We start from the raw sequence: 23,146 nt of genomic DNA, 5'->3' as shown, positions 1-23,146 counted from the left end.
TGGGAAATGAAAGAACAAATGACATATTTAAAAAATCGACAAAGGGGATTTCCCTGGTAGCACAGTGGTTAAGAATCCGCCTGCCAATGCAGGGGACACAGGTCGAGCCCTGGTCCGGGAAGATCCCACCTGCCGCGGAGCAACTAAGCCCGTGTGCCACAACTACTGAGCCCACAAGGAACAACTACTGAAGCCTGAGCACCTAGAGCCCATGCTCCACAACAAGAGAAGCCACTGCCATGAGAAGCCCATGCACTGCAACAAAGAGTAACGCCAATCACCGCAACTAGAGAAAGCCCACGCACAGCAACAAAGACCCAACGCAGCTAAAATTAAATAAATAAATAAATATTTTTAAAATTAAATAAATATTTTTAAAATTAAATAAATAACTAAATCAGCAAATACTTTATATGCACAATACTCCCAAAGCTAAATGTAGAATCCTATCATTCTATTGTAGGTGAAGCACTTTGTGTAACTGCAAAGACCCCCAGCTGTTCTACAGGGTTGGACAGGATCTAAAAGTTGTCTTTATCAGGCCAGGCTGGACTTTGGCCAGCATTCCAAATTCTTTATTCCCTTTCACTCTCAGAAAATGAAATTCATTATTTCTTTACTAATGGCTTATGAATACTCACTTATTTCATTTTTCTTAGTATTATGGTCTCTGCTTGCCTGCTTTTTTATGAGAAAGGAATTTAGGGTATGCCCACACATAACCTCAGTTTTTCTGAAACTTAATGTAAACTAATCCATGAAAAGTTGGCTGTGCTGAGCGGGCTGTTGAGAGGAAACACATTAGCTTTTAGGTATCAAGGAATTCATGAAAAATACAAGTAAGCTATTCTTAAATGCCAAAGATCTCGAATTCATAGGATATTTTTCAATACAGATAATTTTTTAAATCTATTTCTTAACGTTCTATTGATATTTCTTTTATTACCAAGTAGGTAAAACAAAGCTACTGTATCACCAGAACCAATCAAACATATTTCCTTTTCTTCTCAATTATATTGCAAGCAACGTGAGTACACGATAATTTTTCTTTTAACAAGTTGCAATTCAGATATTACCGGGCTTCCCTGGTGGTGCAAGGGTTAAGAATCCACCTGCCAATGCAGGGGACACGGGTTTGAGCCCTGGTCCAGGATGATTCCCACATGCCACGGAGCATCTAAGCCCGTGTGCCACAACTACTGAGCATGCACTCTAGAGCCCGCGAGCCACAACTATTGAGCCCACGCACATAGAGCCCATGCTCTGCAACAAGAGAAGCCACTGCAATAAGAAGCCCGTGCACCACAACGAAGAGTAGCCCCGCTCGCCAAAACTAGAGAAAGCCCGCGCACAGCAATGAAGACCCAACGCAGCCAAAAATAAATAAATAATTAATTAATGAAATTTTTTAAAAAAGAAAAAATTCCTTTAAAAAGAAATGTTTAAAATTAAAATATATATATATGTATATGTGTGTATATAAGTGTATATATAGATAGATAGATAGATATAGATATAGATATATTACCTCCTGCACTTAGAGTGGTTATCCAAAGGTGGCTGTATCTTTCTACAGCATTTAGTGATTCCTAAATTTGATTGATGAATTCTCTTCCCTATCAGTCTGTGACTTTCTTAAAGGCATAAACCCCACATTTCATCTTTGTCAGCCCCTCACCCAGTGTATAATCTTGCACACAGCAGATGCTCAAGAAATAGTTTTAAATTAATCCATTTGTGTGACATGCCAAAAAACTCATGCAGGCACTTAGTTAATCTCTGGTCTGTCAATGACCATAACTTTTCACAATATTTGACAAGCTTGAAATTTCTTCCTTGAAAACATCTTGTGCACATTTTGTTCCCCCATTTATCCCTTGAAAGAATGGCTTGTCAGCATTGAAGAGGTGGCTATGAACTACCAGAACAGGCTAATGAGGCAGTTCTGCATTTCCATATTTTAATTGACATTGACCTTTTTCTTTTTTAATATCTTTATTGGAGTATAGTTGCTTTACAATGGTGTGTTAGTTTCTGCTTTATAACAAAGTGAATCAGCTATACATATACATATATCCCCATATCTCCTCCCTCTTGCGTCTCCCTCCCATCCTCCCTATCCCACCCCTCTAGGTGGTCACAAAGCACCGAGCTGATCTCCCTATGCTATGCGGCTGCTTCCCACTAGCTATCTATTTTACATTTGGTACTGTTTATTTGTACATGCCACTCTCCCACTTCGTCCCAGCTTACCCTTCCCCCCACCCCGTGTCCTCAAGTCCATTCTCTATGTCTGCATCTTTATTCTTGTCGTGCCCCTAGGTTCTTCAAACTTTTTTTTTTTTTTAGATTCCATACATATGTAAAGCATACGGTGTTTGTTTTTCTCTTTCTGACTTACTTCACTCTGTATGACAGACTCTAGGTCCATCCACCTCCCTACAAATAACTCAGTTCCGTTTCTTTTTATGGCTGAGTAATATTCCATTGTATATATGTGCCACATCTTCTTTATCCATTCATCATGAATGGATAAAGTCAATGGACACTTAGGTTGCTTCCATTCATCATTCATCATGAATGGATAAAGTCAATGGACACTTAGGTTGCTTCCATGTCCTGGCTATTGTAAATAGAGCTGCAGTGAACATTGTGGTACATGACTCTTTTTGAGTTATGGTTTTCTCAGGGTATATGCCCAGTAGTGGGAATGCTGGGTCATATGATAGTTCTATTTTTAGTTTTTTAAGGAATCTCCATACTGTTCTCCACAGTGGCTGTATCAATTTACATTCCCACCAACAGTGCAAGAGGGTTCCCTTTTCTCCACACCCTCTCCAGCATTTATTGTTTGTAGATTTTTTGATGATGGCCATTCTGACCAGTGTGAGGTGATACCTCATTGTACTTTTAATTTGCATTTCTCTAATGATTAGTGATGTTGAGCGTCCTTTCATGTGTTTGTTGGCAATCTGTATATCTTCTTTGGAGAAATGTCTATTTAGGTCTTCTGCCCATTTTTGGATTGGGTTGTTTGTTTTTTTGATATTGAGCTGCTTGTAAATTTTGGAGATTAATCCTTTGTCAGTTGCTTCATTTACAAATATTTTCTCCCATTCTTAGGGTTGTCTTTTTGTCTTGTTTATGTTTTCCTTTGCTGTGCAAAAGCTTTTAAGTTTCATTAGGTCCCATTTGTTTATTTTTGTTTTTATTTCCATTTGTCTAGGAGGTGGGTCAAAAAGGATCTTGCTGTGATTTATGTCATAGAGTGTTCTCCCTATGTTTTCCTCGAAGAGTTTTATAGTGTCTGGTCTTACATTTAGGCCTTTAATCCATTTTGAATTTATTTTTTTGTATGGTGTTAGGGAGTGTTCTAATTTCATTCTTTTACATGTAGCTGTCCAGTCTTCCCAGCACCACTTATTGAAGAGGCTGTCTTTTCTCCATTGTATATTCTTCCCTCCTTTATCAAAAATAAGGTGACCATATGTGTGTGAGTTTATCTCTGGGCTTTCTATCCTCTTCCATTGATCTATATTTCTCTTTTTGTGCCAGTACCATACTGTCTTGATTACTGTAGCTTTGTAGTATAGTCTGATGTCAGGGAGCCTGATTCCTCCAGCTCCGTTTTTCTTTCTCAAGATTGCTTTGGCTGTTTGGGATCTTTTGTGTTTCCATACAAATTGTGAAATGTTTTGTTCTAGTTCTGTAAAAAATGCCATTGGTAGTTTGATAGGGATTGCATTGAATGTGTAGATTGCTTTGGGTAGTATAGTCATTTTCACAATGTTGATTCTTCCAATCCAAGAACATGGTATACCTCTCCATCTGTTTGTATCATCTTTAATTTCTTTCATCAGTGTCTTATAATTTTCTGCATACAGGTCGTTTGTCTCCTTAGGTAGGTATATTCCTAAATATTTTATTCTTTTTGTTGCAATGATAAATGGGAGTGTTTCCTTAATTTCTCTTTCAGATTTTTAATCATTAGTGTATAGGAATGCAAGAGATTTCTGTGCATTAATTTTGTATACTGCTACTTTACCAAATTCATGGAGTAGCTCTAGTAGGTTTCCGGTAGCATCTTTAGGATTCTCTGTGTGTAATATCATATCATCTGCAAACAGTGACAGCTTTACTTCTTCTTTTCTGATTTGGATTCCTTTTATTTCTTTTTCTTCTCTGATTGCTGTGACTAAAACTTCCAAAGCTATGTTGAATGATAGAGGTGAGAGTAGGCAACCTTGTCTTGTTCCTGATCTTAGAGGAAATGGTTTCAGTTCTTCACCGTTAAGAACGATGTTGGCTGTGAGTTTGTCATATATGGCCTTTATTATGTTGAGGTAAGTTCCCTCTATGCCTAGTTTCTGGAGGGTTTTTATCATAAATGTGTGTTGAATTTTGTCAAAAGCTTTTTCTGCATCTATTGAGATGATCGTATGGTTTTTCCTCCTTCAGTTTGTTAATATGTTTTATCACATTGATTGATTTGCATATATTGAAGAATCCTTTCATTCCTGGGTTAAACCCCACTTGATCATGGTGTATGATCCTTTTAATGTGCTGTTGGATTCTGTTTGCTAGTATTTTGTTGAGGATTTTTGCATCTATGTTCATCAGTGATATTGGCCTGTAGCTTTCTTTTTTTGTAGCATCTTGGTCTGGTTTTGGTATCAGGGTGATGGTGGCCTCGTAGAATGAGTTGGGGAGTGTTCCTCCCTCTGCTATATTTTGGAAGAGTTTGAGAAGGATAGGTGTTAGCTCTTCTCTAAATGTTTGATAGAGTTCACCTGTGAAGCCATCTGGCCCTGGGCTTTTGTTTGTTGGAAGATTTTTAATCACAGTTTCAATTTCAGTGCTTGTGATTGGTCTGTTCATATTTTCTATTTCTTCCTGGTTCAGTCTCGGAAGGTTGTGCTTTTCTACGAATTCGTGCATTTCTTCCAGGTCATCCATTTTATTGGCATATAGTTGCTTGTAGTAATCTCTCATGATCCGTTGTGTTTCTTCAGTGTCAGTTGTTACTTCTCCTTTTCCATTTCTAATTCTACTGATTTGACTCTTCTCCCCTTTTTTCTTGATGAGTCTGGCTAGTGATTTATCAATTTTGTTTATCTTCTCAAAGAACCAGCTTTTAGTTTTATTGATCTTTGCTATTGTTTCCTTCATTTCTTTTTCATTTATTTCTGATCTGATCTTTATGATTTCTTTCCTTTTGCTAAGTTTGGGACTTTTTTGTTCTTCTTTCTCTAATTGCTTTAGGTGTAAGGTTAGTTTGTTTATTTGAGATGTTTCTTGTTTCTTGAGGTAGGATTGTATTGCCATAAACTTCCCTCTTAGAACTGTGACATTGACCTTTTATTAGTAGAAAAATTTATTTGTCCTTTTCAATCTCCCTTGAAGAAAGACAATTTATGGAAAGGCCTCTTTCTATCAGTTTTATTTACAAAGCGATGCAACTTTCATTTAGTTTGAAAATCATATCTCATCATATCAGATAATCTGATGCCTTCAAATATTTACCTTTATAGACTGCCCCATTTGCAGTTCAGTTATTTTTATTATAATTTGAATATATACACAAATATGTACCCACAAGATAATTGTATGTTAGTTCTAATTTCTTTAGAGAGGTACACTTACTTTGGAAAAGTACCTGTAACTAGGTATTACTTTGACCTGTCTGAGTATGAAATGACCTAAAATTCTGCTGGTGTGACTGTACTTTTCTCCTCTTATTGACCTTCCATTGGTTTGAAGGGCTTCGATTTGTGTTTCTGTAGGCAAAAGTTTGAGCTCAGTATCTCTTCCAGACTGATCCATAAACATTTCTGTTTTAGAATTAATATATGATTTTGAGGTATGATTTATCTAAGTGGAAAATCTAAGACAGTAATTAACAACCATAACAAATTAACCAGTGCCCAAGAAAAGGCTGGTGCCCATATTGTTGTATGCAGGCTGTCCAGAGCACCAATCTGGCCATTTCAGGAGAATGGGTTATGAATACAAGAAGCTATTTTGTCCTAACTACTGTAATCAGGTAGAAATGATCTTATAGAATTCTACAAGTGATGTTTAAACAAAATGGTCACCAAAAGCCCACACTCACCCACCAAATTGGGGTTTTGCTTTTTGTTTTGTAATTTTTCTAACCATTGAGCTTCCCCAGAAAACACATTCCAGTGACTCCCAACTGCTAATTTTGTAAACTGTTTCTTTTTTTCTTCCAGTTTTGAGATATAATTGACATACAACACTGTGTAAGTTTAAGGTGTACAGCATAATGACTTGACAGAGATACATCATGAAATAATCACCACAATAAGTTCAGTGAATATCCATTATCTCATAAAGATACAAAATAAATAGGAAAAAAAAGTTTTCTTGTGATGAGACCTCTTAGGATTTACTTTCTTAAAAACTTTCATATATAACGTACAACAGTGTTAATTATATTAATCATGTCGTACATTACATCCCTAGTATTTATTTATTTTATAACTGGGAGTTTTCACCTTTTGACCACGTTCATCTGGATTCCCCCTCCCTGCCCTTGGTAACACAAACCTGATCTCTTTTTCTATGAGTTTGTTTGTTTGCTTGCTTGCTTGTTTGTTTTTGAAGTATATTGACCTACAACACTTTGTTAATCCTGGTGATAAACTTCTTCTTAAAATAAATGTTAAATCAGTTCTTTCCTATGGATTTAAGGAAATAGATAAATGGAGGACAACACGGTACACTTCATCATTTCTTTATCTACCTTTTTAAGTCTATGATCTTCTATATATTTATCCAAATGTTTTCCCTGCTGTGCTGTGATTTCCTGAAAGGCAGACATTTTCCCTGCACCTATGTAGTGCCAGCCTCTTAGGAGGTTTTTGACTTAGTGTTTGTCAAATGAATGGTTGAATGAATAATAATATCAAACATTTCCTCTGTGCCTGCACTTTTCTGAGCACTTTATAGATATGACCTCATATAATCCTCTAGCAACCATATAAGGGAGACGTAATGTTTTCCACGTTATAGAGATGAGGAAGCTGAGACTCAGAGAGGCTTCCTAAAATAACCAAAGTCACACTATGGCCAAGGCAAGATTCAAAGCAAGCAACACAAGCTAGAGTGCATGCTCTTAACCACTATGCTGTACGTAGTGGTTTAAGTGCCAAGACTCCTCAGGCTGATGAACAAATTTTTCCTTAATCAGACTTTTCCCTTCCTTTCCAACCTTATCTCCCATCCTCCCCTAACGTGCACCTTCCCCTGTAACCATGGTAGCAGCCTCACTTTTCTCCTGAATTTGCTTCTGCATAACTTGACCTTTGTTCCAACTGTTTCCCTTCCAGAAATTAACTCCCCCATCCCCCAAGGTCTCATTTGGGTCCCACCTTCACCCTGAAGTCTCCTATGACAACTCCTGCTCATGATAATTTCATATTTTTTGAAATGATACATCTATAGCATATATAGTCTGTACCGGTCGTTTTCATTCTTAATCACATGTGGATTGTCATTGTCCATTGAGTGTGTTATTTGTCTCAGCCTTGCCTCCCAACAGTCTTGTCAGCATCCTTTTAAAAAGCACTGGGACTTCCCTGGTGGCGCAGTGGTTAAGAATCCACCTGCCAATGCAGGGGACACGGATTCGAGCCCTGGTCCGGGAAGATCCCACATGCTGCGGAGCAACTAAGCCCGTGTGCCACAGTTACTGAGCCTGCACTCTAGAGCTGGCAAGCCACAACTACTGAGCCCGCGTGCCACAACTACTGAAGCCCACGTGCCTAGAGCCCATGCTGTGCAACAAGAGAAGCCACGGCCATGAGAAGCCCATGCACCACAACAAAGAGTAGCCCCTGCTCGATGCAACTAGAGAAAGCCCGCATGCAGTAACAAAGACCCAACACAGCCAAAAATACATAAAAAAATAAATAAAAGCAATCACTAAAAAAAAAAATCTAAAAACACTTAGTGTGCACCAAAGAGGGAATTATTGAATTAATAGACTTTATTTTTTAGAGCAGTTTTCGATTCACAGAAAAACTGAATGGGAAGTACAGTTCAAATTATATGACCTTCTTTTAAAGCAAACTATGGACATAGTAAAAAGATCAGGAGTTTCCAGAGGTTAGGGAAAGTGAGGCATGAATCGATGGAACACAGAGGATTTTTAGGGCAGGAAATCCATTCTGTGATGCTTTAATGGTACAGCATGTAGGCTTTTCATACTGTCTTCTTTCACTTACACATATGCATTTAAGGTTCCTCCATGTATTTTCATGATGTAATAGCTTGTTTCTTTTAAGTACTGAATTAACATTGCTTTGTCTGGGTATACCACAGTTAAAGGTGCTTAGTTAACACATTTTTAGTGTAAAAACTTTTTAAACTCATTGATCATAAAATATATTACACGGTCCACTTTTGTTAACTTTTATCCTTTCTTCTTTAGGCAAAAGTAACTCTCTTCTCTTAACCATTGATCATGATTTCTTCATTTCTCTCCTTCGGAATTCTCCCCAAGTTTTCAAAAGAAAAATACTACTACTAAATATGTTATCAACGGCTGTTATTTGCTGTGTACCTACCTTGCCATCTCTGAGATGCTTCCTCTGCATTATCTTTAGTACACACTAAGCTCCACAGTACATGACTCTCTCTTGCTCCAAAGCTGATGCTTTTTCTACCTCTTCCTACCTAACAGCACCATTTTTTCTAATAAAAGTATGACCAAAATTAATAAAACTGTAATAATTCATATAGTTTATATGATCTACATATTTCTGCCCTTATGCCTTCGCTCCTGAAGTTTAATGCCCCCCAAATACTCTTCTATTATTTTTTTCTCCAAATCACATGCTTCCTTCAAGGATTTGCTTGAGGGCCTCTTTTTGCCCAAGGCCTCCTCAATTGCTCTTCTCTTGGATGAACTCTTCCTTTGAATCAGACAGATTTCACTGCTCATTTTATCTTCCGCCCTGGAAAGGGGCAGCCTCTGTGCACTGTGACCCCCCTGTCCTAACCCATGGCCAGAGTCCATTGGACTGGGGGCAGGCGGGTGGGGTGAGGGGCACATGTGACTCAAGGTCAGAGAAAAATTGAGTGACCTGACAGGTGGACAGTCTCCTTCTCTCTCTCTTTCCCTCCTCCTCCTCCTCTTCCTCCTTCTCTCTCCCTCTCCCTCTCCTGCATGTTATGATCCAGACAGACTCAGTCAACCTGCAACAGGTGCTTTGGCTGAAAGTTCACATATAGTGTTAGGTGGAGTCACAGAGGAAACCATTCTGCAAAGAGGAGCGGGATAATGGGGCAACTGAGCCAATAAAGAAAAGTTAGAGACAATGCAAACTAGAGAAAGAGATGGAAAATTTAGCTGCATCTGTCCCAGGTGACTCCCTAGGTGCCAGTGGCAACTCTCAGGAGGTCCCTACCCCACATCTGCAGGGTATCTCTGTATCCTCATGCCTCAGGCTTTTAGTTAGACCTAACATGAAAGAGTTCCTTGCACTCAGATGATCAGACATCCTTCTCCAAATTCCTATTGAATATAATTAGTATCAAAAATAGGCTATCATTTAATTTTACCTGTCTTACATTATTTTCTGCTTCATATATATATGAAGCCTTCAGACTGTGTTATAAGCAGCCACAGTGAAGAACCATGGCATATTTTGGTCTCCTGTTTATAGTTTACTCTAAAAGATCTAACAAGAACTACATATATAGTGAATGTTCAATAAAATTATAATTTTTCACAGTTATACTGCCTTTTTAGGCCACGGAACTACATCACTATTTTGTAATTACCTTTCAGCCCATAGAACATGTCTCCCCTCTTTCAGCCACCCTCAACCACATCAACACCATCATATCTTGTATTTACGAGACTTATGGATTAATTTTCTTTTTCCCCTTGACCAAATAAATTATCTCCTTTTGAAATCAGTTAACGTCATCCTGACCATGCCATTTGGTTTTTAATGTGCGTTGTAATTTGTTTGAGTCAAGTGCTGTTTCCCTCAACAATTTCATATTTTCAGTAGACTAGCTTCACATTCTCTCATTCCACTAAATGTAATTAGTAAGATATTAAATAATAAGAGTTAACAATGTAAAACCAAAAGAGGAAAGAATACAAACAGACAAATGATCAGGGAGTGAGACAGTTGATACATTTTTAAAAATAAGCTGCCTTTAAAAGAAAAAATCTGAATTCTACTAGACTTACTTGTATTTTATGACTTAGCATTTTTTTATTTTAAAAAGTCACCTACGTTTGTGGGCTGTGGGGGCATTTCTATGACTTTTTTTTCCCTAAGACCACCAATGACTGCATTCCAGCTGCAATGAGGAAAACAGTAGCTTTCCTCTGTGCAAAACAAAGTTCAGCCAGGTGACTGGAAGGGGGAATATAAGGGTTTTCTTATTTTGTGACTTTGGTGAATCGAGATGCCAGCTTATTTATTATATCATGAAACTGTCATTGTTTTGTAATATTTTTGAGCACCAAATTTGGGGGCCTTTAAAAAAAAGTCTGATGTGTGGCCCTGACTCTGAGATGGAAGTCATCGCTCTGCAGCTAATCAGGAGCCATGCTTCCAGATGGGCCCTGACAGCAGAACATAAACAGAGCAGTGACCCTGCCATCCTCACATGCAGGCAGCGCCCTGGCCTTCTGTGATGTGGACACAAGGACTGTGACAAAGAGGTGTTAGAAATGTCTTCCGCAATGGAGATAGCCCGACACACCGACAGATATCTTCAGGCGTTCCAAAGGCACTCCCATCTGGAATGGAAGCTAGTTTTTAAAGAATAACTGCAGATCACAGATAGCAAGACTTTTTCCTAGAGGAAACAAAATATAAAATTTCAGCAAAGGAGGCTTAGTTAGATTACATATAGAAATTAGAAGGAAGCCTTAGTTGCATTTTTTTTTTTTCCTGGTAGAACTTAAGTGAGCCAGGCTGACAGCACAGATCCATAGGAAGAATTCCACATCTGGAAAATCTTTGCTCCATCTGTGGTAGGTTTCCAGCCTCTTGCTCTTTCTTTACCATTTCCCATGACTTCAGCTTATCTCCTTTCTGTTTTCTTTAGTGAAATTATTTAACCCTTAGGGGTTTCAGGTTTTTGTTTTGTTTTGTTTTTAAGAGGAAGGAGAGCAAAGGAATACCTCATAATGTTTTTGTGATTCTCTAGAATTTAGCCTGGTTTATATTTGTTTAAGTGTCTGCATAAGTGATATAGACGTTAAAAAAATATATGTGTCTGGTCAATTCTATGGAATTATATTTTAGAAATACCTTAGGTAGACAGTGCTTTGATTTTTATTTTAATAGATTGAATACTGGTGTTAATCTTACAATTTGGGAGTCTTATTTTGTTTGCCTCACATAATAAATGTTAATATCATAGAGCACAAAGAAATAAAGTTACATATTCATATCATAGAACTCATTAATACCATATTTAATTAACAAATAATATTTATGATTGAATCTCACTGAATCCCCTCCTAAGCCTTAAAAATGTTACATGGCTTTGATGTTTGGATTTTCTTTTCTTGTCTGTCCTTACAGTTTCTCTTAGGAGTCTCATCGAAATAAAGATATATCTGCACAATCTCCAGCCCTAGTTACTCAGCCAAACTACCCACCTCATTTCCAACCGCCCCTGAGACTCCATCACAGGAATGCCCACACTCTCCACATCCTGTACTTTCTACTTCAGTGTCTTTGCTAATACTGTTACCTTTTCCTAAAATGTCCTTTTATGCTATCTCACATTTCCATATATACCTCCTCTTTGAAAGCTTCCAAGATTTCCACTACTCTGAAATGAGCCCATTTTCCCAGAACTCTCAATACTGTATTTGAAGTTCTCATAAGGTTTTTATCCTTTTATGCCTTTTGTTATGATTATTGAGCTTATTTTTTCATATTATATAATAAAATCCATGTCTGATTTATCTTTGAATGTCTTACACATAAAGAACATTTATAAATTTTCTGCTTGAAAGAAAAATGGAGTTTTTAATTGAAAATAAAAGCATACTCTCTTAATGTAAGATTTGTTAAAATGTGCCTCAAATTTTTCTAGAATATTTGTTTTAAAACGCAGGCACCTGGATTCCTCCACACTTCCTGAATCAGAATCTCTTAGGCCCAAGAATCTTCAATGTAATCTACTCTCCAGGGAATTCTTATCCACACTGAAGTTTAAGGATCATTGCTTAATGTCAGTGAAAGCTTCCCATTTATTCTTCTTCCACATGCATATAAATTTCATTATGTACTTCAGAGTTTGTACTGCATAACAGAATCCTCAGGCTTAAGAAAAATTATCATGACACTGAAAGACTAGAGAAATGTCATATTTTATTATAAATATAATCAGAAATACTTCTGAATATCTATTTTTACCAAATAGTGTACAGGGCTTATAAAACTGTTTAAGACACCAGCCTCAGAGAGCTTATGGTAAAGGTAAGAGAAAAGATACACACATATGAGAAGCTGATTGAACAAGCAAAGTAATCAGAGACGCCCTATTGTGTCATATAGTTTCGCATACTTGCCACTAGCCAGCCTACTCATTGCCTAATCAAACAAAAACAACAGCATTTTAAAGCAGTGGAAATAATTCCAGATGCAGACATGATAGAAGGAGATAAAAAGAACGATGACCGCAATGAGGAGCTAGAGGTCCTGCTTGTTCCCTCGTTCACATTCGATAAGGAGATGTCTATCTGGACCAGGTTCTTGTTGTAGATATAAATTTCTCAGCAGCCCTACACCCTTCTCCTCTCACACAGCTAACCTTCATCTTGGAATCTCCCAGCAAGTATTATCAAGCACCCCATAACAGGAATTCCAACCTCTGTGAGACGGGGGGTATTTGGAGGTGAAGGAGTCAACTATGCAGTGGTGACTCTGAACAGTCAGATGACAGAAGGCCTGGATGACTTAAGGAAAAGGAAGAGATTTCAGGAGTGAAGATGTTCAGAGAGGGAAATGGAAGAATGACACAAACAAACATACCTTATTTGCAATTTTGGAATCCTAGAAACAGCCCAAGTGACACTGAAAAATCACTACCATATATTGCTGACAACTGATGTAAATGTTATAATTCTTTAGTAAGTCTACGGTCTTTAGCTTCCCCTCAGTGGACCCTATTATCCCTACTCCAGGTTAATCCAAGTCCAGGCAAATGTCAGCCCATTCTTACCCTCTTTCTCTCTCTTCCTTCCACCAAAAAGCTGAGGGCCAGGGTTAAAGGGGGGAAGGACTGGGAACAAGTGATGTTGATATATCTTGCTTTTCCTGCCTTTTCTGTTTAGTTGGCTCAGGATTTCCTTGTTCTAGACCTTGAGGACACATCCCTTGAGAATGTCTCCAGGCTGCTGGGCAAGATAAGTAGCAATGGCTAAGTGGTGAGAAAGTCAAGAGATTCTAGACATTTAGCTGAGAGAGGTCACCTGGGCTGGAGTGATCCAGAAAGGATCTGGGGGAACAGAAAGCTGTGAAAAACTGGAAAGGAAGATCTGAGACATTTCTAGGCAAGGAAAATGGTATTGGCAAAGTTAGGCTAGTGGGAATGCACAAGGCACCGTGATGCAATGGTGCAGCCCAGCCAGCAGGAGCACGGAGTTTGTGTTCGGAAGGAGAGAATATTGGAAAAATGGGATGAGTCCAGACTCCAGCAGGCCTCAGAGAATAATTATAATTTTCACTAAGAATAGTAAATCTTTTAAAATTAATCAGTGGTATTTAACCCAGCTGCAAAGATCTAGACATCCTTATTCTTAACTCTTTATTAAGCAGTTTGGAAAAAGAGACAGAAGCGGTTTTTAATGATGAGCTACAATACCAGAAACCCATTAGATAACAACTGTAGTCACTACTGAAAAGGACTTTTACTATGTATACATCACAGTGGATTTAGTGAAGAGGTTAGAAAAAAGTCAGAAGATTTTAAATTATGTTTTTGTTTTGATGATACACTTTTAAAACTTGAATTCTGCTTTATTATAATTCGACCATTGCTCATGATAATAAATAACAAGTGACACCATTAAGATAAAAAAGAGATAACATATGAATTTAGAGAACTAAAGAAAAGAGCTGCTTCTAAAGATTTTAGAGCAAATCATCCTCCTAAGAAATGCTAACCATTTCTTTAAAACTAGCTAGATTAAAAGGAGGCTTATTTTAAAACAATCATATTTTACACTAAATGACAAAATCGCCTGATCTGTTTCCTACCATCATCCATCCTTTGTTTTTCTTCAAATATTTCAGTTTTGGATGTTCTTGCATCACCGATGATCTATAGGCTTGGTGGTAGACATGAACCACTTATTGTGCTTGAAATTTACAAAGGCAAAAAATACTTCCATTTCCTTTAATTTTTTTTTCAATTTCCAATTTGAGATATTAACAATTCTTTCTATGTTGCTTTATTTGTAAGCAACAAATAGCAAGAAATGTGCAAATACCGACAATTGTTTAATTCAGCGGCTGATTAAACACTTCACAAAAGAGTGTTTTACCTTTTCTCTCTATGTAGATACAAGATAGCTGAAGTACCACCCCCTTGAAATACTCAAGCAATCATTTTCTCTAGATGTGTTGTACATGCATTTAGAGCAGGGTTTCCTAAACTATTTATGGTGACCGACTGTTTTTCAATCTCTCATGGACATATATCATTTCAAAATATAATGAAAAAAAGAGTGCTAGAAAAATAAAATTGGGGGAAAAACACAGAACAGAAGAAAAATAGAAGCCACAGTATGTTATCATTAGATTCAACAGACATAGAATTACTCTGTCAAACTACTATAGATATTTCTAAATGCTTCCTCTCTATTTCTGTGCTCATCTCTGACCATCTGTCCAGACCCTGACCAGACACTGGCCACACATTGAATAGTCTCAGAGACCAAGAAGCCCAAGGCAACAATGAGTGTGAGGGAAAATTAGCGTCAGAACTTCCCAAGTCTCCAATTCAAGTTTAGGGAAGCAGTGCAGGAACAAACAAAAGAAAAGGAATTTGTCCAAAAGAAGAACTTGCTAAAAACTCCACTGCCCTTCACCATCTTCTTTTTTTCCTTCAGTGGGGAGCAGCTCAACCTTCACTTCAGATGCCCTTTTTCAGTGAAGTTTGCACACTGTCATTTCCTGTACAGCTTAATTTATGCATATGATTGCTAATGTTCGTCTCCCCTAATTCTACTATTTTTTTTCTCAAGGCTTTTCTTTTTTACTTTCTTCTTCTGACTTGTCTTTCTTTAGCTTTTTGTAAGCCAGTCAGAAGAGTAAGAGTTTCACTTTTTTCCTTTTTTCTCTCTTCTTTAAAATGTTCAAGAAGAGATTTTTGGCTTATTTTTTATCAGGAAGAAACTGTAAAAATTGTATTATATGTTCTTTTGCTGACATTGTTAGAAAAATGCCTGTTCACTTAAATAAGCATTTTTAAAAGTTCCATTAGGTACCCTGAAAAGGAATATATGGCCACACAATTAGGATATATTATATCCTAATATAATGGTGCAATTCAATAATAACCTATCATTATTGAGTTGAAATGTTTTTATTGTTTTGGTTACTAACATGCACTAATAACTGCATGAAATGATACTAAGAACTATTCATAGAATAAGTCTTTCATGATACTATTCAAATCCATTTTATTATTGATCACATCTGAAGTGCCTTATTATAATTCTCTTATATAATTTGATCTAATAACACAGACTGGGAATGTCATTTCTGTCTGTACATACTCCAAGACAGTGATCATTCTCTAAGCAGCAAGTCCCTACCCACCTCTCTGTGAAGGCGTGTATCTGATTTTCAGAGAATTCAGAGTTCTGATGATTTGCTTTTGTCAGAGAATTTTCAGCAATATCAGAATTTGAATACTGAGTTTCTATTTCCCAATTCTATCACCTCCATATGTTCTGCAGAATGCTTGTTCATAAAATCCACTGATTTTTTTTCAGTTGGAGGGTTTCTTTTTTGCTCTTTTTGATTTGTAGAAGTGCTTTATTTATTATAGATAGTAACACTCTATTGGTTATTTATGTTGCAACTATTTTCCTGTTTTCCAATTTCCTTTTTTTCATTACCCTCAAAAAATCCTTCATGTACTTTATAGCATATCTCACCCCACCTTCACCCCCATTCCTAAACTCTGGCAAGCCCATCTCTGTCACTATAGTCATGCCTTTTGTAGAATTACCTATAAATGGAAAAAGGTGCTATATATATTCTCATACAAGTATTGTGTAAACACATGTTACTATTTCTCTTGTGTTATACCCAGGAGGGGAGTTAGTTGGTACGGGCATATTTAACTTTATAAGATACTTCCAAACTGTTTCCAAATTAGTTAAACCATTTTACATTCCCACCAGCAATGCAGAAAAATTCTAGCTGCCCCATATCGTCTCCAATACTGTACTTGGTATGGTTAGTCTTTTTAATTTTAGTGTGTAGTGGTATTTCAATATGATTTTAATTTTCATTTCCCTAATGACTAATGAGGTCAGTCATCTTTTCATGTACTTATTGGCTATTCATATATCTTCTTTTATAAAGTGTCATTTCAAAACTTTTGCCCCTTTGTTAAAGTCTGGTTATTTTCCATTTTGTTATTGAATCATAAGGGTTCTTTATATATTCCAAAAACAAATTATTTATTAGATGTGTTTTGCAAATATTTCCTCCCAGCCAGTGGCTTGACTTTTTCTCTTCTTTGCAGTGTTTTTAAAAGAACAGAGGTTTTTGTTCCATTTTGTTCTCTCTCTCTCTCTTCTCTTTTCTTTTTTTAATGATTCATGCTTATTGAGGCCTAAGAAAGCTTTGCCTAACTTAAAGTCACAAAATTTCTTCTACAAGTCTTAGAGTTTTACTCTTATATTTAGATCTCTGGTTCATGGTCCATTTAGAGTTAATGTTTAAGGTGTGAGGTAAAGGTGGAGGTTTATTTTTTCCCATATGATTACCCAGTTGTCCCAGCAACATTATTGAAAAAGATTATCCTACCCCATTGGCTTCCTTGGCATTTTTATAAAAAATCAACTGAACATGTAATATGGACCTATTTCTGGAATCTTTATTTTGTTCCATTGGTTTATATGTCTGTCCTTAAATCAGTATCACCCTTCCTTGATTACTGTCAATTTATAGTAAGTCTTGAAATCAGGTAGTGTAAATTCTTCAAAATTGCTCTTCTTTTTCAAAATCTTTTTGGTTCATTTAGGCCCTTTGTATTTCCAAATAAATTTTAGAATCAACTTCTCAAGTTAAAAAAAAAGAACCTTATGGAACTTTGATTCTGTGTTGAATCTGTAGATGATTACAGAGAGAAATGACACCCTAACAATGTCGAATCTTCAAATCCATGAACATGGTATATCTCTCTATTTATTTAGGTCTTTAGTTTCTCTTAGCAATGTTTTATAGCATTTAGTGTACAAGTTTTTGTATACATATTTGTTAAATCTATCTCTAAGAATTTCATAATTTTTAATATCATAAATGGTATTTATTTTAATTACAATTGTTCATTTCTAGTATATGGAAATACAATTGATTATTGTATGTTGACCTTGACTCTTGTGACCTTGTTAAACTTACTTTTTATTTCTAGTTAATCCAACTAGAGATTGATCCATCTTATTGATCTTTTCAAAGGAACAGATACGATCTTCCCTATTGTTTGTCCATTTTCCATTTCCATGATTACTGCTTTTATCTTTATTATTTCATTTCTTCTGCTGGCAGATTCAGAGCAGCCATTTTTCTGCCACTAATTTAGCCCCACTACTGAGGCATGACTCTTTTGGGGATTTTATCCAGTGCCCCAGATTACACAAGGTCTCTTCATGCCAGCTGGTGGGAACAGAAACTAATCCTAGCCCTGTGTGACCAGGAAGTTATCTGCCTACTGACTTCCAATACCTCTTTCCTTGGCTTGGGAGGGTTCCTTCTTACACCTGTGCCAATCAATATTCAGTCAAAGCCTTGGGGAGATCCCCCTGCAGATCTGCAGAGCTCACTCTCTATGCCACTCCCTTTGACCTGCAAATTCTAGCTGCCTCAGTCTCTACGAACTCTGATCTTTTTCACCTCAAGACTGCCAGGTTATGTTTGGTTTTCCTGTTTCTACTCTGTGGCCCAGAAACTTCTCCCAGGCAGTAGGTGGGGGCGGTATAGCTCATCTATTTGTTTTTTTAACCTTCCTTCAGAGATTACAGTCCTGCATTACCTATTTTACATTTTCTGAAAAACAGTGTTTTGTATTTGTGTGTGTGTGTATGTGTTGTGTTTATGAGCAGGATCCCTTCATGGGCAAAAGCTAAGTCAAACTGTAAAAGAGTTTTTTGCAAAAACATTCAAGCCTGTTAGTATTGGCAGTGTTTTGGGTCTTGTCACAATATATGACATTTATTGGAAGGGTGTAATCAATAGGTTATATTAACATAGACAAATATTTGGATTCCTATTTCATCTGACTTTGAAATTATGCCTGAATGTATATGCTTGAGTATATCATTCAGCCATCATCCAAAATTGCTTTTGATTTTATTATTAGTGTAGCATGTTATTTGAGGTTATTGTTGATTGTTATAATCCAGAGGATAATCCTATCTGGCATTCTTTACCGAGATTTGTGGCAGTGGACTTACATAAAGGTAAAATAAAACATTTGAATATTTTATTTATTTCTCAGAAGGAAGTCTTATAATTCAGAATCAGCAAGAGGTTATATTTTTTTTGGTCCCAATCTCAATAAAAATATACATAAAATAGCTAGTATGAATTGAAATAAATACAATTTAAAAGCAATTCAAGTAGTCATAATATACTTCTGAGTAAGCAGAGAAATCACTGTAATTCTATGTCATAATGCTCAACTCCTTTAATTAATAACATACTGGAATTTTACACTGTGAAGAATGAAGGATAGGAAACTAAAAGGATAAAAGGAAGAATTTAAAATTAAAAGAAAATGAAGAATAAGAAAAAGGAAATCATTTTCTTCTGAGGTTTTTACTGTACCTAAAATTTATGGTACCATTATTCCTGTTCTTTTATAAGGAAATATAAATTATAGATGCATTATTTCTTTAGCATTAGTATTGGTGAGGTATCCTTGTTGATTTTTCTATAGAAATTAAAAATATTTTAACCTTCTGAAATCATAACATAGAAGAAAATCTGAAATTATTACATTAAAAAAATTCTGGGAGCATCATTACTTCCTCTTCCTATTCTCTAGTATCTTTTATTTCCTGTCTATTTGCCAAAAATTCCAGTATAGAAAATGAGTCAACTACAGAAAATAAAAAAGAAATAATTGAGAAAGGAGTAAACCAAAATAAACAAATGAACAATTCCAAAGAAATATATTCAAAGCCACTTGAAAATAGCTTGAGGAAAGGATAAAAATGGGCAATTAATTTACTAATAGTTAAGATTCTGTTGAGGTATTTTTTAGAAGTGGAATGAGACCATCTAGCCCAGTAGAATTATTTAACCTTTTTGTTCCACTTCAATAGGAGAGGCCCCATCCTGCGTGATTCTGATATTCACCAGTTCCATCTCCTGCTCTGGGCCAGGATCAGTGAACTAGTCAATCCCCTCTTTAGCAGTTGTGAAAATGCTGTCTCAAGATCACAAAGCCATCAAGGGGCAGGACTGAAATGAAACCTGTTTCTATCTTAGTCTGTTTTGGCTGGTTTAACAGAATGCCATAGACTGAGTGGCTTATAAACAACAGAAATTTATTTCTCACAGTCTGGAGGCTGGGAAGTCCAAGATCAAGGTGCAAACAGATTCAGTGTCTGGTGAGGGCTGACTGCCTGGTTCATAGACACCGTCTTCTTGCCGAGCCCTCACATGGCAGAAAGGATAAGAGAGCTCTCTGGGGTCTCTTGTATAAGGGCACTAATCCCATTCATGAGGACTCCACCCTCATGACCCCATCACCTCCTAAAAGCTCTACCGCCTAATGCCATCACATTGGGGATTAGGTTTCAACATATGGATTTGTGAGGGGGGACACAAACATTTAGTCAATAGCAGTTTCCTTTCTCACAAGCAAGGTGAATTTTCTCAGCCCAGGTGAACTTTGTTTCAGAAAGTATAGATAGTAATGAGATTCCATGGTTGAAAAGGAAATAAAGTATTGTTGCATCAGTCAAGAATAAAAGGAAGTCTTTCTCTCTTTCCTTATATTCACTTCCTGCTCTATTACACCCTTTCCTCTTCTACATTTATTCAACACTATGCCCCAAACAAGTTGATTTTACTCTGAAAGATAGTGTGATTTGGTATATATCAGTAGTTGCAGAGAAACAGTCTCTGAACTTCTTTGATCACTAACTCCCGTCAGTAAAACTTTCTGAGCATATACACTTATTTAAATTAGATCATAAATCACTATACTTATGTCCTTTGCACATTTGACAAAAATAGAAATATTTAAATAACTATATACATAGATACAGATTCTAAGATCTTCTTCCTGCCTTCTAAGGAGGATCTTGTCTGCCCCCAGGTCAGAGATCACCAATTTGAAGAAAATTGTCATTGTGATCTATTGGTCTATCAAGCATAAATAGATACCTAATAGTGTACACAACCTTGACTTGAGCCCTTTGAGAACATTTGAGTTTGTCACAAAAGAGATTCTCAACAAATTCAGTGTAACCCTTAGGGTCCCAAATGCAGAAGCAATTAAGAAATAAAGTTGTCACTTGCATCAGAGCAAGTATACTAATGATGGTCATGCTAAATAAACAAAATTCAAAATGAAACAGTCATTGGCAACATGTAATCTACATGCTAGATGTTGTTCATTGGAGCAAACAGAAACCATTTACACCTTCCCCAGAATTACAGAAGCTTCATATTATGAATTCTCCTTGTCATGGGCTTCTGGATACCTACATAATGGAAGAGAACTCCCTTTTTGGAGTTACAGCCCTTGAGGCCGACCTGTAGGGCCAGGGTAGACACTGTCATTCACTAAACCTGCTGTCCTGTTGCAGGGGCTGGATCACTCACAGAACTTAACCAAATGGAGTTTTAGTAATTTCCTTCCTGCACCAAAGACCTAGATCCATGCATGGCAGTGACTCTAAATAAACATTCCATTTCCCTTCATTATTCACATTGTTTTGAAGGAACCTACCAGAACTTCAGGTAATCCTAAATGTTCTAATTGCTCCAAAGAAGGCGTAAATAAGTTGCATCAGCAAATGAGAGTGGCCATAAGGCCCAAGTGGATTTATGTTATACGGGCTTGGAAAAGAAGATGTCCCTGTCATTAGATCGAAGCACACAGCACCTAGAAACACTATAAAATTAAAAGTTTTGTTTGCAGTAAGAAGATGAAATTTATAAATTAGACAAAATTAGATAAAATCTGTAATACATTACCAAAGTGGGATGATCTTCTTAGATGGACAATACTAGAGATGTACTTAAGCCAGAATCTGTAGCTTAGTATACTGACAAGAATCTCTGCTCTCCAGGGATCTAGAAGAGTTTGCAAAGCTTCCCCAGGTCAGAGGGCAGCTCCACCAATGGCTGAAACTAGCCCTTTATCACAAAAAGAAGGCTCTGAAAAGCAATCAGAGCATAATGTTGCTCTTCTGACTGCTTTTACAGTTCCCAGCGGGATCTTGAAAAACACCAAATGACTTCTCATATTCCCACTCCTCCCATCTGCCAAGCTGAGACCAACACTAATTATCACATACTATCTTCACCTCTCACAGTTACAGGAGATTTGGATTATCTCAAATTTGTAGAAATAAAACTTGAGTTATTCTATAAACAGTGAATTCTGAAAAGCACTTTTTCTGTGTGGAACATTTCTAACGGCCAATAAATGCAGACAGAAAACAGAAATAAAAATAATTTAAAATTGGCTGTCTACTAGAATGGTTTTTACACTCTACCCATGATATGTGGCCAAGATTCATCCTTAAGTACTTGAAATAGCCTCACAATGAAATTTGGATTTAATGAGTTTTTAGAAATGAGGGACCAAGTTGCCAGCCCCGCTTTGGGCTATGGTTAAATCAATAATGAAAGCCCACCTTGCTGGAAAACATTTAGCTGTGTTCCTCCTCTCCGATCGTCGATCAATAAACATTACATTTATGTTGGTAAGTTTCCTTTTTTAAAAGACATAAAAACCTTTCAGATAGCTTAGGTCATTCTACCTAATGGAACTTGTACTTAGAATAAGTAGATTTTTTTCCAAGAAGCAAAGTACTAGGAGTATTGTCCTGGAAAGTGAGTGCTGCAGAGGAGAAGGAGGGTCATTTGGGAACACTTTGGAGCTCAGACTTGAATGCTCCATCATTAGACAGTATGCGTTGACTTGATTGTCTTGGTTCTCTTGACTCATTGCCCTTGAGTTTCCATAGCTAGCATCACCTAAAACTCATCTGAAACTCAGGCTTCTTCCTCCACACCATAGGTCCAGTGGTGATTTTATTTGGATAAGATTATGGAGCTTTGGCCCATAGCTTATTATCAACTGAGCCTAGATAGTTTTAATGAGTCATTACCATCACTGTCATTCGTTTCTGACCAATCAAATTGATTGGGAAGCTAATGAGCTTTGGACGCAGACAGTTCTGGGTATGAATCCTGGATCTGCCAATTACTATCTGACCTTTTCTCTATGTGCTTCAGTTTCCTCGTCTGTAAAGTAGAGATAATAACACCGATAGTGGTCTGTATAACAACAATAGTGGTCTATATACATGAGTCTATAGCCAGTGCTAAAAGAGTCTGTGGTACATCATAGGTGCTCAGTAAATGCTATTTCCCCTTTATTGCTCCCCCTTCCTTTCTGCATTTGGGTATAGAAAATCTTTGTGCCATTATAGTCAGTCACTTGGCATGACTCAGACAGTCAGTTGTTGGTATCGGTGCTAGGAATGACTGTATGCCCCTGACTTTGTCATAGTTCTAGAAATTCAGATGAAGTCAGTGCCTAAGAGGAGTTAGGAATCCAGGCTACCTTTTCCTTCTTTGTGCTCCTTTGCGCATGCTTTGATCATAGAACTAATCACACTGTTTTGAAATTATTTGTGGCCAATGTGATT

At 36.9% G+C, this 23,146-nt stretch overlaps 1 protein-coding gene across 4 annotated transcripts in view; it reads left to right on the top strand.

Moving 5' to 3' along the window:
* Positions 1-23,146, top strand: part of DLC1 (DLC1 Rho GTPase activating protein) — a 409,459-nt gene that overhangs the window by 207,325 nt on the left and 178,988 nt on the right. The window contains exon 6 of one of the 4 annotated variants that reach the window (XM_028164469.2): positions 11,583-11,689. The exons of the other annotated variants lie outside the window; for them this stretch is intronic. Within the exon in view, the coding sequence (XP_028020270.2) occupies positions 11,583-11,638 (56 nt within the window). The 3' untranslated portion in view covers positions 11,639-11,689. Of the gene's footprint in view, positions 1-11,582; positions 11,690-23,146 lie in introns of those variants that run through there. 4 annotated transcript variants of the gene reach the window in all.

The sequence above is a fragment of the Balaenoptera acutorostrata genome, chromosome 21 (assembly GCF_949987535.1).
Source record: "Balaenoptera acutorostrata chromosome 21, mBalAcu1.1, whole genome shotgun sequence".
NCBI lineage: Eukaryota > Metazoa > Chordata > Mammalia > Artiodactyla > Balaenopteridae > Balaenoptera > Balaenoptera acutorostrata.
This window is presented reverse-complemented; position numbering and strand designations above follow the sequence as displayed.